This window comes from Leuciscus leuciscus (genome assembly GCF_965113295.1).
Source record: "Leuciscus leuciscus genome assembly, chromosome: 18".
Classification (NCBI taxonomy): domain Eukaryota; kingdom Metazoa; phylum Chordata; class Actinopteri; order Cypriniformes; family Leuciscidae; genus Leuciscus; species Leuciscus leuciscus.
Genome location: NC_138742.1, coordinates 18,028,297 through 18,042,898, shown reverse-complemented (window position 1 = coordinate 18,042,898; position 14,602 = coordinate 18,028,297). Strand labels below are relative to the sequence as shown.

The 14,602-nt window shown below is 36.7% G+C and overlaps 1 protein-coding gene and 1 long non-coding RNA gene across 3 annotated transcripts in view; both read right to left on the bottom strand.

Annotated features, from left to right (window-relative positions):
- megf6a (multiple EGF-like-domains 6a) overlaps window positions 1-14,289 on the bottom strand; it is a 59,628-nt gene extending 45,339 nt beyond the window's left edge. Inside the window, exons 1-4 of one of the 2 annotated variants that reach the window (XM_082145462.1) lie at window positions 14,189-14,289; window positions 13,680-13,814; window positions 12,957-13,066; window positions 11,657-11,761 (exon numbers count right to left, since the gene is read on the bottom strand). In XM_082145462.1, coding sequence (XP_082001588.1) covers window positions 11,657-11,761; window positions 12,957-13,066; window positions 13,680-13,814; window positions 14,189-14,274 — 436 coding nt within the window. In that variant the 5' untranslated portion in view covers window positions 14,275-14,289. The remainder of the gene's footprint in view (window positions 1-11,656; window positions 11,762-12,956; window positions 13,067-13,679; window positions 13,815-14,188) is intronic. The other variant, XM_082145463.1, reaches the window with a different exon arrangement.
- Window positions 1,055-2,368, bottom strand: LOC309480835. The gene is made up of 2 exons (XR_014199793.1): window positions 1,883-2,368; window positions 1,055-1,640 (listed from the first exon to the last, which is right to left on the bottom strand). It is a non-coding gene; the product is annotated as an uncharacterized lncRNA (long non-coding RNA).
- Window positions 14,290-14,602: the final 313 nt, after the last annotated feature.

Here is a 14,602-nt window from a genome sequence, read left to right as displayed (position 1 = left end):
AAGCTTTACAGCATCATGACAATTCACTTTAATCAAGCTTTCACTATGGACATTTGGGTTCTTGGGAAGAAGTTTCTGCTTGACTGCAGAGCAAAGATGCAAGTGAGATCTAAAAGGATGGCTATATATTCATGCCAGGTTTTGTTTGGGCTTTTACCCTAATAATTCTCTGATCTAAGCTGTGTATTTGACCTCAAAGAAAACTGCAGGGGGAGGGGAAAGCAAGCAGTTTAAACAAACAGAAACAAACAGAATACACGCAAAGCCACATCCATCACAGACTTGGAAGTCATACTGCTGAAGTAGAGTAAGTCTTTGATTTAAGAATATAATACAGTTCAATAGCTTTCCTAGCACTAAAGGCTTCAATAAATCCATCAAAATGTGATTTATAGCATGAAATCTACAGGAAATACAAGATTTGTGTGTATCAGTTTCAAAGAGAGGGTGGCAGTTAACCAATACTCTGATGAGGGTAAAGGAGAGCACACAGCAGGTAACTATGAACAGATGGGAGGTTTTTGTCTTTATAGTCTACCGGGCAGTGGGAAAAAAGGGCTCAGCTTCTTCACGACTACAGTACGCAAAGTTCTGAAATCTGGATGGGGTGTGAAATTATGTGCGGTGGAGGTCCTGAGTTTCTTCTGGGCCCTGACATGCTGACCTCAGCCGGATATTTGCTTCTTCATTTTGAGTCAAATTCAAGGTCCGCCCTGAGACTCAATTACTGCTGACACCTGCAACAGCACCGCAAGGGACGTTTTCTCATTTAATACTTCCACATTAATCAAATGGAGAGATTTCACATGCTTCGTGAAGAATCATTCAACATTTTCTGGAATAGATCTCATTTTCCTTCCATGAAACCCCTGCATTAGAGCAGTGATTTTATTATATATATATACAGTGAGGATATTAAGTATTTGAACACCCTGCTATTTTGCAAGTTCTCCCACTTGGAAATCATGGAGGGGTCTGAAATTGTCATCGAAGTGCATGTCCACTGTGAGAGACATAATAAAAAATAAATAAAAAATCCAGAAATCACAATATATGATTTTTAAACTATTTATTTGTATGATACAGCTGCAAATAAGTATTTGAACACCTGTCTATCAGCTAGAATTCTGACCCTCAAAGACCTGTTAGTCTGCCTTTAAAATGTCCACCTCCACTCCATTTATTATCCTAAATTAAATGCACCTGTTTGAGGTCGTTAGCTGCATAAAGACACCTGTCCACCCCATACAATCAGTAAGAATCCAACTACTAACATGGCCAAGACCAAAGAGCTGTCCAAAGACACTAGAGACAAAATTGTACACCTCCACAAGGCTGGAAAGGGCTACGGGGAAATTGCCAAGCAGCTTGGTGAAAAAAGGTCCACTGTTGGAGCAATCATTAGAAAATGGAAGAAGCTAAACATGACTGTCAATCTCCCTCGGACTGGGGCTCCATACAAGATCTCACCTCGTGGGGTCTCAATGATCCTAAGAAAGGTGAGAAATCAGCCCAGAACTACACGGGAGGAGCTGGTCAATGACCTGAAAAGAGCTGGGACCACCGTTTCCAAGGTTACTGTTGGTAATACACTAAGACGTCATGGTTTGAAATCATGCATGGCACGGAAGGTTCCCCTGCTTAAACCAGCACATGTCAAGGCCCGTCTTAAGTTTGCCAATGACCATTTGGATGATCCAGAGGAGTCATGGGAGAAAGTCATGTGGTCAGATGAGACCAAAATATAACTCTTTGGTCATAATTCCACTAAATGTGTTTGGAGGAAGAAGAATGATGAGTACCATCCCAAGAACACCATCCCTACTGTGAAGCATGGGGGTGGTAGCATCATGCTTTGGGGGTGTTTTTCTGCACATGGGACAGGGCGACTGCACTGTATTAAGGAGAGGATGACCGGGGCCATGTATTGCGAGATTTTGGGGAACAACCTCCTTCCCTCAGTTAGAGCATTGAAGATGGGTCGAGGCTGGGTCTTCCAACATGACAATGACCCGAAGCACACAGCCAGGATAACCAAGGAGTGGCTCTGTAAGAAGCATATCAAGGTTCTGGCGTGGCCTAGCCAGTCTCCAGACCTAAACCCAATAGAGAATCTTTGGAGGGAGCTCAAACTCTGTTTCTCAGCGACAGCCCAGAAACCTGACTGATCTAGAGAAGATCTGTGTGGAGGAGTGGGCCAAAATCCCTCCTGCAGTGTGTGCAAACCTGGTGAAAAACTACAGGAAACGTTTGACCTCTGTAATTGCAAACAAAGGCTACTGTACCAAATATTAACATTGATTTTCTCAGGTGTTCAAATACTTATTTGCAGCTGTATCATACATTATACATCATACATTGTGATTTCGGGATTTTTTTTATTTTTTATTATGTCTCTCAGAGTGGACATGCACCTACGATGACAATTTCAGACCCCTCCATGATTTCTAAGTGGGAGAACTTGCAAAATAGCAGGGTGTTCAAATACTTATTTTCCTCACTGTATATATATATATATATATATATATATAACATAATTCAAAATAAATATAAATAAATGATTAAAAAAAATATTGAAAGAGATTTAAATAATAGTGCAACAAATTGTCCATCATTTAAGAACACTTCTATTATTGTACATATCTATTATTCTATATTAAGTTTATTATTATTATTATTATTGTATTATTTTAATTATGATATCTTGAAATAAAATGAATCAGAAGTGTCTTGCTCATTCAAACTGCATGTCACCTCGATTATTGCAATAAAAAACAACAAAAGCTTGCACAAATCAACGGTTCAAAAACGATTAATATATATATAAATGCCACAGTTATTATAGGTAATAAAGTAAAGTCGTTTATTCTGGAAAATATAAAATAAATAGAAATTTCCATGTAAATCTCTAAATTTGGTCAGTCTAATCGAGTTATACCTTCTACAGCAATTTTTTTCCTTAAACTGAGAATTCTGTCATCATTTCCTCACACTCATTTAGCAGAAATCTGTTCATTATTATTCACCAAATACAGAGTGGAAATGTAGATGTCATACAGAGTCTAACCATTAAAAATAGTACATATTACCCCCAGTAGAGGGCAACATCTGCCCATTTCTGGAATAGTATTTATATTGTTGATACTTGTCATAACAGCATGTTTTGGAAAGTAAATACTGACAAAATATACTTTTTTTGTGTAAACTAAAGCAGAAAACAACCATTTAGTTGGGAAGATAAAATAAATAAAGGCAAAACACATGACAGAAAAGAGCTTCAGGTCGCATGTGGTATCATGTTCCCTAAGTGAGTAGAGAGGATGTCCCACTGAGGACAGTAAGATGAGAAACTATAGGTCCTGCAGTGGATGCATGCCAACACAGGTGTGCTGAGAACAATAAAAGAAAATCTCTCTCGTGAGACTATGGTATTGTCCGGAGTCTGTTCAGAGGGAAACTGGACACTATATGAAGACCTTTGGTTAATCATGTAAATCTGCAGTTGATTCAGGGGTGAATTCACTTGTATGCAAGGTAATTTAGTGACAAAAATTGTTTGTGTAAGTAAGTTTGTGATTCTGGGGGATGGCCTGGACAGAGCTTTAGCATTTAGTCGAGTTTCATGCCACTAATTGAGCCTAACACTGGATTTCCTGTTAGTTAGCTTATTCAATTCAAATCAATTTACATTTATTTGTGTAGCGCTTTTCACAATACACATCATTTCAAAGCAGCTTTACAGAAAATGCATGATTCACTGACCTAGACCTAGAAAACACTTCTAAAATTACCTGGCATTATTTCAAGAAATACAGTGTCTCCTTTTCCTAAATTTATCATCTAGGTTGGAAAAATGGCATGTTTATTTTTACAACAAATTTGGATGGATGATACAGAATTACACCACAACATAACCTACAGAACAAACCTGAACATGTATGTGGCTTTTAAATATTATAGATTGCATAGATTCTGTCAGGAGAATAATGATCCTCATAAACTCTTGATTGCTTCTATACTTTAGCCTAGTTATTTAAAATTAAGGTTTATATTTTGGAATCCCCACAAGAGAAGCCTCTAATCAATCAGGCTAAACTTCCTTACTGTCCTACTGCTGATAAATGTGTTTATGTGATTTTATCATCTGGGATAAAAATTTTCCTGCCAAAAACTAAATTTTGGACAAGCTTCCTTTTCTATCTTCAAGAAACCCAGTGCCAACACAGAATGCTGATCTCCTAATAAGCCATTATCTGAGTAATATGAGCCTTTAATACCTTGCTGCAATTCCCTCACAGGTAAGTGACTTCCCAAGTAATACCCCATCATTACAGACCAGAGACATAAGCAAAGTAAGGAATGAGAGGGAAAGAGAAAAGAGAAGGACTAATTTCACTTCAGAGAGTGATACCATTGGGTTCCCTCTCAAATTAAGTGTAATTAATGAGAGTTAAGATTTTACACAACGCTACAGCTACTATTCTAGCACATGAATGCTTTTCCCCTGCACATGACTCCAATCAGATTTCAGTTCATGGCAGGGAAACATAACTCATACACATATATTTCAGCAGGTTTTAGAGGAAGTTGGATGTCTTCCAGACACAAATGCATGAGACTGAACATGCACGTCTTGACATCTTGATAGCAGGCGTCATATAGTCCAGGAGTAAAGATTATTGTCTACTATATGAAGTGAACATTTACTGAACCAAGGCTTGGTAACACTCACATATACAAATTCTATGTTTGTAAATACTAATAAAAAACTTAGTAAATCAAACAGCATGTGAAGTAACTCGGGATGGGAATCGTAAAGAAAGTTCGGTTCTGATTCCTGTTAAAGTCCACATGTGGTGGTGTTTTTAATATGATTTAAGAGAAACCATGTACAAATGCATAAGTCAACACCATTGTTGAGTATTTTCTCCTTAAAACTAAAGTGGACCAAAGACGCAGTTTGAAATCGCCGGATTTTCTGACGTCACAAACTACCTTGTAACCAATCACATCAAAGTGTGATCGTCAACAAGTGGATCTCTGAGCTGGTGTGAGTGAGTGGAGGCGGGGATAATTTGCATATTCATAGACCTGCGTATATTAAATGAGACAAGGGTGTAGAGTTACATTCAAGCGATTTTAAGGCATCAAGGTTTTTTTCAAGGAAAAAACTTTTAAATATGTCATTTTGGTGATCAAAGATGAGTTTTAAGGGATAAAATTATTGACTGCAGAGGGACTTTAATGATTGCAGTTCTTTAACGATTCCATTAAAATATTTTTTAGTTATTTAAGAAATAAATATTTGAGGGGAATAAATGCAAAAATGATCATTTTAATAATGTTATGCTATTCCCTTCACATCAGTGGAGGAATGCACTACAAAAAACGTTAACGGATTGATTCGTTCCAGTATTTTTTTAATGAAATAACAAAGTACATTCACATGTATTTATTTCCAGAGCAATAATTCTGAATCACTCACGCATAAATTTCTGTTTTACAAGCACCTTAAGGCATCTATCACAGAAAGAGTGCACGAAAAAAAAAAAGAAAAAAAAAAGATAAAAGATTTTTTTGCGGTCCACACTGCTGTCCAGTATTATTCAAAGCTGTCACTCTGCCTTGCATGGTTTTAATGTAAAGCTTCCAGATATATGAGTCCCTATAGACTTCATGCTAAAATGCATCACCTGCTACTGCTGCTAGTATTCAGAGGGTCTGTGAATTAAATTACAGCCATCAAAGTGTGTGGTAAGAGTGTTTAGGTTCATGAGCAGGACACAACATTTTAAGTATTTGAAAAGCATGCTCTACTGACTCATCTGTCTCTACTAATGTCTTCAGAATACTTTTATGTCATTGGTAAGTATTTGTGGAATAGTCAGCAGTCATGGAAAACGTCAAGGATATTGTCTAACATTTATCTAGAAATGTGAGACCATGACCAGCACTTGTCTTGTATCAGGGGCTCAACGAAACGGCAAATTGCTGAAGTATTTTATCAAACTCATTTCAGCAAAAAACACTGCTACTGCACCTAATGACAATAAACACAAAGATACCAGATATGGTAAGTAGATACCAGCAAGAATACCATTTATTTTCTTTCTTTGGGAACGGGAAAATGGCAATGCTACATGAAACTTAAAGCGCCATTAAAGCGGTATACACTATATAGCAAATCTCAACTGCCTGATTGTCGATATCATCACAAAATGTAAACTATATTATCACCCTGCGACATATTAAAAGTTTGAAATAAATTACATCCAACTTTATGTACAGTACACTTGTCACAAAATGTAAACTATATTAATCACAACTCTATATATAAAAAGTTGGATATGTGGCATAAAGAATACTCATGTAATGCGTACAGTGTACTGTATGATATAGCAAACCTCGACTGCATGATTGTTTATATCGTCGCAAATTCGCAATATGTCAACTAGATTATTTATTGCCCAGCTCTTTATAAAAAGTTGGATATACAAATATGCCTAACTTTATACGCATTCATGTAGGGTGATATACTGTACACTATATAGCAAATCTCAACTGATTAATTGCTTATATCGTCACAAAATTTAAACTATATTATTGCCCATCTCTAATCTGGTAAATGCAACTAATAAGGCATTAAGGAATTAAGATATTAAGATATTATAAACAGCAACATCATCTGTAAAGCTGCTTTGAAACAATGTATATTGTGAAAAGCGCTATACAAATAAACTTGACTTGTCTCAAATGTGATTCAGTGACTTTCATTTTTTGGTAAACTATCCCTTTAAAACAAGATCACCCAAGATATAAAATGAAATTCTGTTGAATCAAATCTTTATCTGAATAAAAAGCTGTTTTTTTGGACAGTCACCAAAGTTCTGCCCACAGAAATCATCAATGCTCTTGTCTCCTTTGTGTCCACATGCCCTTTGACCTCAGTGGCACAGATCCTTCATGTTGTAAACATAGCCCTGTTTGCTGAAGGAAACACTAGCCTGTTGCATATTCCAGGATTACTTAAAGACTCAGCAATAAAACTAGCACTAACTACTGTATAATGTCCAAGATTCCTGAACTCAAAACAACCTCAGACAGTCTGATGTTAAAACCATCAATTATGCTTTAGCAACTGAAAATATTGCAAGAGAGAAACTGTCATGTACATTATGTCCATTGAAAATTAAATTCACAGCTTCTCCATGTAATGAAATCCATTGAGGGAACCACATCAAGACTACACCAGACACCTCGGCCAAGGCTATTTGACACGGATTGCTTTAGATGTGATTCATGATGCAAAGTGCATCAAGGGACCACAGAGATTCCCAGTGTGCCATCCTCAAAACCAGTTCAAACACAATAAACACTTTTATTCTTGTATTTGCATTGTTATACAGAGATACCTCACAGCTTGAGCTACAACGCAGCTTCACTGTATCTGATAAAATATATTTAAGATCAAATTTCCATGTATACAATTTCATAACACAATAATAAGGCCAACCAGAATATGTGATTTTGTGGTGCGCATGTGTTTGTGTCAATAGTTCCTAAGTTTTTCGTAAATTTAGAATCAGTTTTAGTATGAAAGGCATTAGAAAATCATGATTTGTTTGTAAAAATTTGTACACACAAATTTGTGTGCAATGCGCATACATGCTTAGTAAATTGAGACCCAGTGTTCTAGCCTTTGAGTAACTAGCTCAGTTATGATGAAATCAGTTACTGCTATGGGGCTTAAAGTGATTTTTGAAACTCAAACTGTCAAGTAAAACGGTTAATCTGAAGTATAGCCGAAAAAATTCCGTGACAAATCTCATTACATGAGCGAACAGGTTTTCCCTCTATTGCGATGAATAATTGCACACCAAACTGTTCTTCTACCACTCATGATAAATTATCAGATCAGGAAAAAATGGATTATGCTATTACCGGAAAAGAAAGGGCTTTTGTTGTGCCATCAGTTGAAGACAACAATTCCCAAGAGGTTCTTCAGAGACAAATGGACAGCACAGGAAACAAAGCAGTGTAAATCTGCTGTCCATTTGTCTTGAAAAACATCTTGGGAATTGTTGTCTTCAACTGATGGCACAACAAAAGCCCTTTCTTTTACAGTTGGCAAACATGAGAACTGGGGCTTGGGGTTTTTATTTTGCCCTGTTGTTGATGATTCTAGCTGTCGTTCAGCCAAAACGCTCCCTCCATCTTGATACATGTGGTGTGATCAAACTCTGAGGATTGTGAGAGAATACCAAAGCATGTCCTCCAAACATTTGTTATATCGGGGTTCAGAGAGCTATGAGGTCACATCTCTGGCAGGATTAATACGAGGTCTGCTCAATGATGTGAATGTCATAAAGGGCCACCGAGAAAACACTCCATTTGACTACAGGAATGAGAGCCATTCCATCAGACCCGCAAGACAAAAAAGGTCAGTAACATCACGTCCATAACTACAGGTCCTGAAGCCCCATGGGCACCATCACATGCAATCTTCAAAAGGCAGCAGATCTGTAGAGGGAGTGTCCATGATTGTCCAACACAATCATTTGACTAAAAAAACTGAGGTCAGGGGAGGCCAGAAGGGAATAATTCAAAATTCAAAAAATCATATCAAAATTTTAAAAAATGTAAGAATTATTTATAGTAATTATCATGCATCAGCGAACATGAAAATAAAATCGGGCAAATAAATATCTTACAATAACTTAGAAAATTTGATTCATAAAAGTAATACACATACTGTGAATTGTCACCATCCAAGGCTACTAAACTGAGCAGTCACAACATCTGAATCACCTCACATCACACTCTCACTGACCCTTAATAACTTTAGAACTATGAGGGATTTCTTTGGAAAAAGATTTCCTCTCATATTTCCAGGAAAATAATCTAAGTTACCTTTGCAAATAACACATAACATCCCTATGGAAAGAATGGAATTCTGACAAGAATTACATTTCTGGGATATTGACCATACATCCAATCCAACATTTTTGCGATTCTGTTGTTACTTTAGGGAGCTTTCCAAAAACTACATCAAATTGGTCCAACTTTGAAATGACATGTCTACTAACTCTCATTAGAGTATTAGTAGAGTGTTAGTAGTCTGTTAGTAAGTGTTAGGGATAGGGTTAGTAGAATAAGTTGACATGTAGTTGCAAAGTTACTTACAGTCAGTAGAATGTCTGTTGGAGGGGCATCAAATAATAAGCAAGCAGAAATTAAGAAGACAGTCTACTAATACTCTAATGAGAGTTAGTTGACATAAATTGCAAAGTTACTTACAGTCAGTAGAATGTCTAAAGTGGACCATCAAAATAAAGTGTTACCAATCTTTTCCGCATTTTTTTAATTTTCTACAAACTGGAAAAACTACAGTTTTGGTGGAACCTAATTTAATTTGAATTAAATTAAGTAGATTAAGCTTTTCAACAAATATAACTTGGTTGGATTTGCTTGAATGCCTGTAAGAAACTTGCATAATTTGCACGGTCTTATAAAATTCGTCCGGCAGGATGTCTGCACATAGTTGGCTTTCATCCTGTGGGCTCTGCCAGCTATACTTTACAACACATACTTTACCAGTGCCCACTTTTGATAGTGCTATTAGAAGAACATCAAAAGATGTCGTTTGGTCAAAAAATACTAGGACACTAACTAATTAAATGTTTTAAAACCTGCCAATATGCTAGACACTGCAGTACTGGAAATCTACTTTGTTATTATCATGCTAGCATGCTAAGCTACAATATGCTCATGATGAATCTGTTAAAGACAAGCTGTTCTTTTCACAAAAATTTGTTAACTATACAAACTAACTACCAAACAAAAAGTAACTACGTTGAGGCTATGAGGGGAGAATATTATTTAAAATGCTTAACTAACAAATGGGAGACCAGCTAAACCAGCTCAAACACACTAATATATGAGCAAACTTCTTTTTTTTCCCCATGGTGTATTAAACTTGTATGTAAAATTGCACTTAAAATACTAGAATAAACCATAATGTATAAAAAGAAATGCATTTTTGTGAACTGTCAACTGACACAGAATTACATTTTTACACCTGTAAACATCCAACACTGCTGTGGTTGATATGAAATACAATAACACATCAGGCTTTTTGTTTCCTTATGTTCTAACACTTTCTGCAGCAGCCAGAAGGTCTTTGGTAACCTGCATGTTTTTCCCACCCACACAGACAATGCAGCTGTGCAGATGGACCCCCGAACCCTCTTGAGATCTGCTCTAAATCACAGTCACTTCACAGAGAAGCCTGACACTCTTCCAGAACTTTATTCTCACACTCACTTCTACAGCGATGCCATAAGGGAACACTGATCATACAGTGTAAGGAGAGGGATTTAACTGCCCTATCAGCCCTGCTGTGACCTAAAAGTGCTTGTGTTCTACTGATGCACCTGGAGGATATTCTGTAGGAAAGCAGTGGAAGTGCTGGGCAACAAAATGAGCAAAGCAGAATGAACTGACTGAGAAGACCAGAGGATTCAACAATGAAAGTGAGAAGCCCTTTGGGAGGACAACATATATTCTGATACAGGGGTTTGAGGTGCTTCATAGCATGTTGAATTTCAAAGAAAAGAGTGGTGAAACAGCTGGTACTGGATGAAATACAAGGTTCTGCTGCACTGTAAAGTACTAAAAAGGTGTTTTTTACAATGAATGTGACATGTAAATTTGTGACTAAATCAAATAAGCTCTGTCAGCTGCAGTAAAACAACTTCAGTCCTGCAAGCTGCTGTGAATTGCAAAATTCCTTACATTTTTGAAACTGTCAGAACTCACTTTCATATCTGACTAGCACTGTGTGAGTAAAATGTTTCCAGCAACAAACAATATTTATGTCCACAAGAAACATAAAACAGTCACAACCAATAACCAACATAAATTACAATTCTATACAATTTTGTCTAAATAAATTACAAATAAAAAAAGTGCATTTAGGTATCACATTATAATATACAGTATAAAAATGGATATTCATTTTGAGATTTGTTAAAGATTACATTTAACAGTGTTAAATTATCTTTGTTTTTAAAGATTTACTTTAAGATAGCGTTCGATAAAGCAAGAGGGGGGAAGTGCACCATAATCTAGGAGTTGAGACGTCATATACAAATAGTACATTAGGTATGTTAATATTGCTAGTCTATTATCACATTTTAAATAATAATAATAATAATACATATTATTTATAATGCGTACTCCATAATAGAACTCCAGTATCGTTAAAAGCAGTGTAAAAACACCAACTAATAAAATCAATACTGTTTAAGAATGAATAAATGAAATAAAAAAAAGACGGACAGAGAAGCGGCCGCCAACATGCGCCAGCGTTCTCTCCACCGGAAGTGTTTGTACATGTAAATCAAATCAAATGTAGCATCATAAACATCTGCTTGGTACATTAAATATTTAATGGATTCATTTGACACATCTGGTCATACAAGAGACACACTCAGTAGTAACAAATAAAGGAAGGAAAACAGCCTTTCATGTAAGTGTTATTATGAGTTATGGAACACAGTCTGCTTAAATGCATTACACAAGCCAACTAACATTCATTGAGTGCTTTAAGAATGAGATAGAGCCTTAGTTCAAAGCTAAGATAACTTGTGCTCACCATACTGACAGCTGGATCCATTGAATCCTGGGAGGCAGTCACACAGTTGATGCACGTGGCCTGTACACACACCCCCATTAAAGCACACACCGTAAGCGCAGAGAGCTGGACCAGGAAAAAGAGATTTAGAAGCAGACAGTCCAACTGATCATTCTATGGGGAAATTTAACAGGAAAAATACATCTTCACAGAAAATATTAAAAGTTGGTTCAACAAGAAGATCAAATTATTCATTAAAATGTCCTGCAAGAGCAACTTCTCCCAATGATCCAGGAACATGTCACAAGGCAAGAGTGATAATTAAGTGGCTCGGAGATCATTACATTACAATTTTGGATTCGTGGCCAGGCAACTCCCTGGATCTTAATCCCAGAGATCCTGTGGTCAATCCTCAAAAGGCGAGTAGACAAGCAAAAGTCCACAAATTGTGATGAACTCCGAGCACATAATAAGACAAGAATGGATCGCCATCACTCAGGATTTGGCCCAGAAGCTGATATCCAGCATGCCAAAGCAAATTACAGAGGTTATGAAGAAGTATCAACACTGTAAATATTGACTGTTTGCATATATTGAATGTTTTGACCAATATAAGCCTTTAAAACTTCTAAAATGCTTATCAATTGTTTACCATATAAATGTGTAAAAAAAGAATCTACAAATACTGAAGCAGCAAACAGTGTAGAACACAAAATGTATGTCACTGCCAATACTTTTGGCCCAGGCTGTACAGCTGTCTCTTGCCACTGCCTCTGATGATCACAAAGGTGCATTGTATCCTAGCTCACTGCAAGAAGAGGTCACAAAGCCTTCCAGATTCTTACAAGGCCACTGATGAGAAGTTAAGCTCTGCCTTTCAATGGCCTTAAAGAATTAAAACAAACAAAACAAAATGAAGCAGAAGTGACAGTGACCTACAGAGATTTCATGAAATCCTCATGGATTTCAACACCTCACTGACTGAATCCAATGCACAATGATTTACTATTTGAGAATATAGTTGTATTGTGCCCAAACAACCCTGAACCATCCTGAATCAAAATAGTGTATTGAAATAAGCATCTGATGAAAAGATGATTTATGTGATTGACAATGGCAACAAAGCCAGAATCCTTCTCAAGGGACATCCAGAGAAGAACAGTAATCTAATTAATCATGTAAACCATTCACCACACAATCCTTCAGTGAATGATGTTTATACACCATTAACCTCAGCCCTGCAGGTCTACACTTTATCACTTTAATTTCATGTCATCTATTTAATCAGAAATATGACAGAACTGACTGTGCAAACACTTACGATAGATGCAGCCTGCCTCTGCATTGAGCTGGGACCATCCAGGACAGCATTTGTACGTAGTCTTAAAGTCTTGTCTGTAGATTTGTCTGTAGCCCATGTAGTAGGCAGTCCTACAAAGTGATTAGAAGATATGATTACTGTAAACCTACGTTAGTAAAAACTTGAGACAAATAGCAGAGTCTCACGGACAATGAAAATCGGCCAATCAGAATGAAGAGAGAGTGGTGTAATAATAGACTTCTGAAAAGATAGATTGTTCAGTCTAAACCCCAATTAGTTCAGTATTTGTTCAGTGCAATGGCAGCATTTAGCAAGCCCATGCAGTGCCTGTTTCATGAGGGCTATTCAATCACCTTCCATAATTGCCAAGGGAGTTGATGGCTCTGAGAGTCTTGAGCTTCCTTTTGATTCCTGAAGCATCTGAGACCCTTAATAACCATCGTCTCTCAACAAAAGGATCAGTTTCTAACTGCTGTCTTTCTCTAGCCCTCTGCCCATTCTCAAAAGCGGCTAGAAGTTGGCTGGCACTGAAAGGTGTGCCAATGAGAAATGGCTGTCGGGCTAAAAAAGGACTATTGATAGTGATTCAGGAGAGAGGGATTCTTTGCTGCACGTAAAACCAAGAACCTAGAACTTTTAAAATATCATAATCGTTGTATAGCTGTATTCAGCCTGACAACAGTTTAACCGGCTCTTCAATCTGACAGACAAATAAACAAGTACCTCCTCTCATAGTCCATACACCAAGCATGACCTGCGCATCCTTGTCTCCATACCTTCACCATACGTGTAAAAGCCTGTACACATGGCTGTTTCTCAGCTGTGATGACTCTCTCCTGCTCTGAGCACACATTTGGCCTGAACAAAAGAGAACAAAACAATCACTTTCCATTTCAAGTGCATATAATGCAGCTCATTACTAAACTGTCTTTAAGAAACCATAACTGGAAATTGATGTGTAATCAGTTACTAATACTATTATACAATATAAAATAGTATTAGAAACGTTTAGGCTATTTCAAAATGAGAAAACTTTATACTATATATTTAATAATAATTCACAGTTCTGTAAGAATCAAAAGATGATTACAATTGAAATGTCATTATTTTTTAATGAATTAATATTTTTAGAAAAAAATATAACGTTTCAAGAAAAGAAACATTACAATCATCATGCAGGCAATAAAATCACAAAATTAAAATAAAAACATGAATATCTCCATGATACTTACATGAAAGGCTGCAGAGCTCGAAGACAGCGCGATGAAAGGATCTCTGCAAACAGGAATAATAATAATATCACCGCGTGTACATCCATGTCAGTGTCTGACAGCACTTTACTTTTCCATTCTGCTTCAACTGAGAGTGTTCAGGTTTCATCTGTAAGCCAGCAAATAGTTCAGTAGGAACCGCATGTCTGGTACAGTTCAGCTGAGTGTTTACTATAATGGCATTTACAGTAACGTGTTGCATGAGCAGGCGATATTTTTATTTTAGTTTTACATAATTATGAGCAAAGTTTCCAAGTTTTTGTCCATCTCTCTAAAAAAATGTTTTAATTATCCTAATTGTAAGCTGGTCCTGTTTTATTTATTATTTATTTTTTGTTCACTTGCATTGCAAACGTGTTCATTGAACTTTGCAAT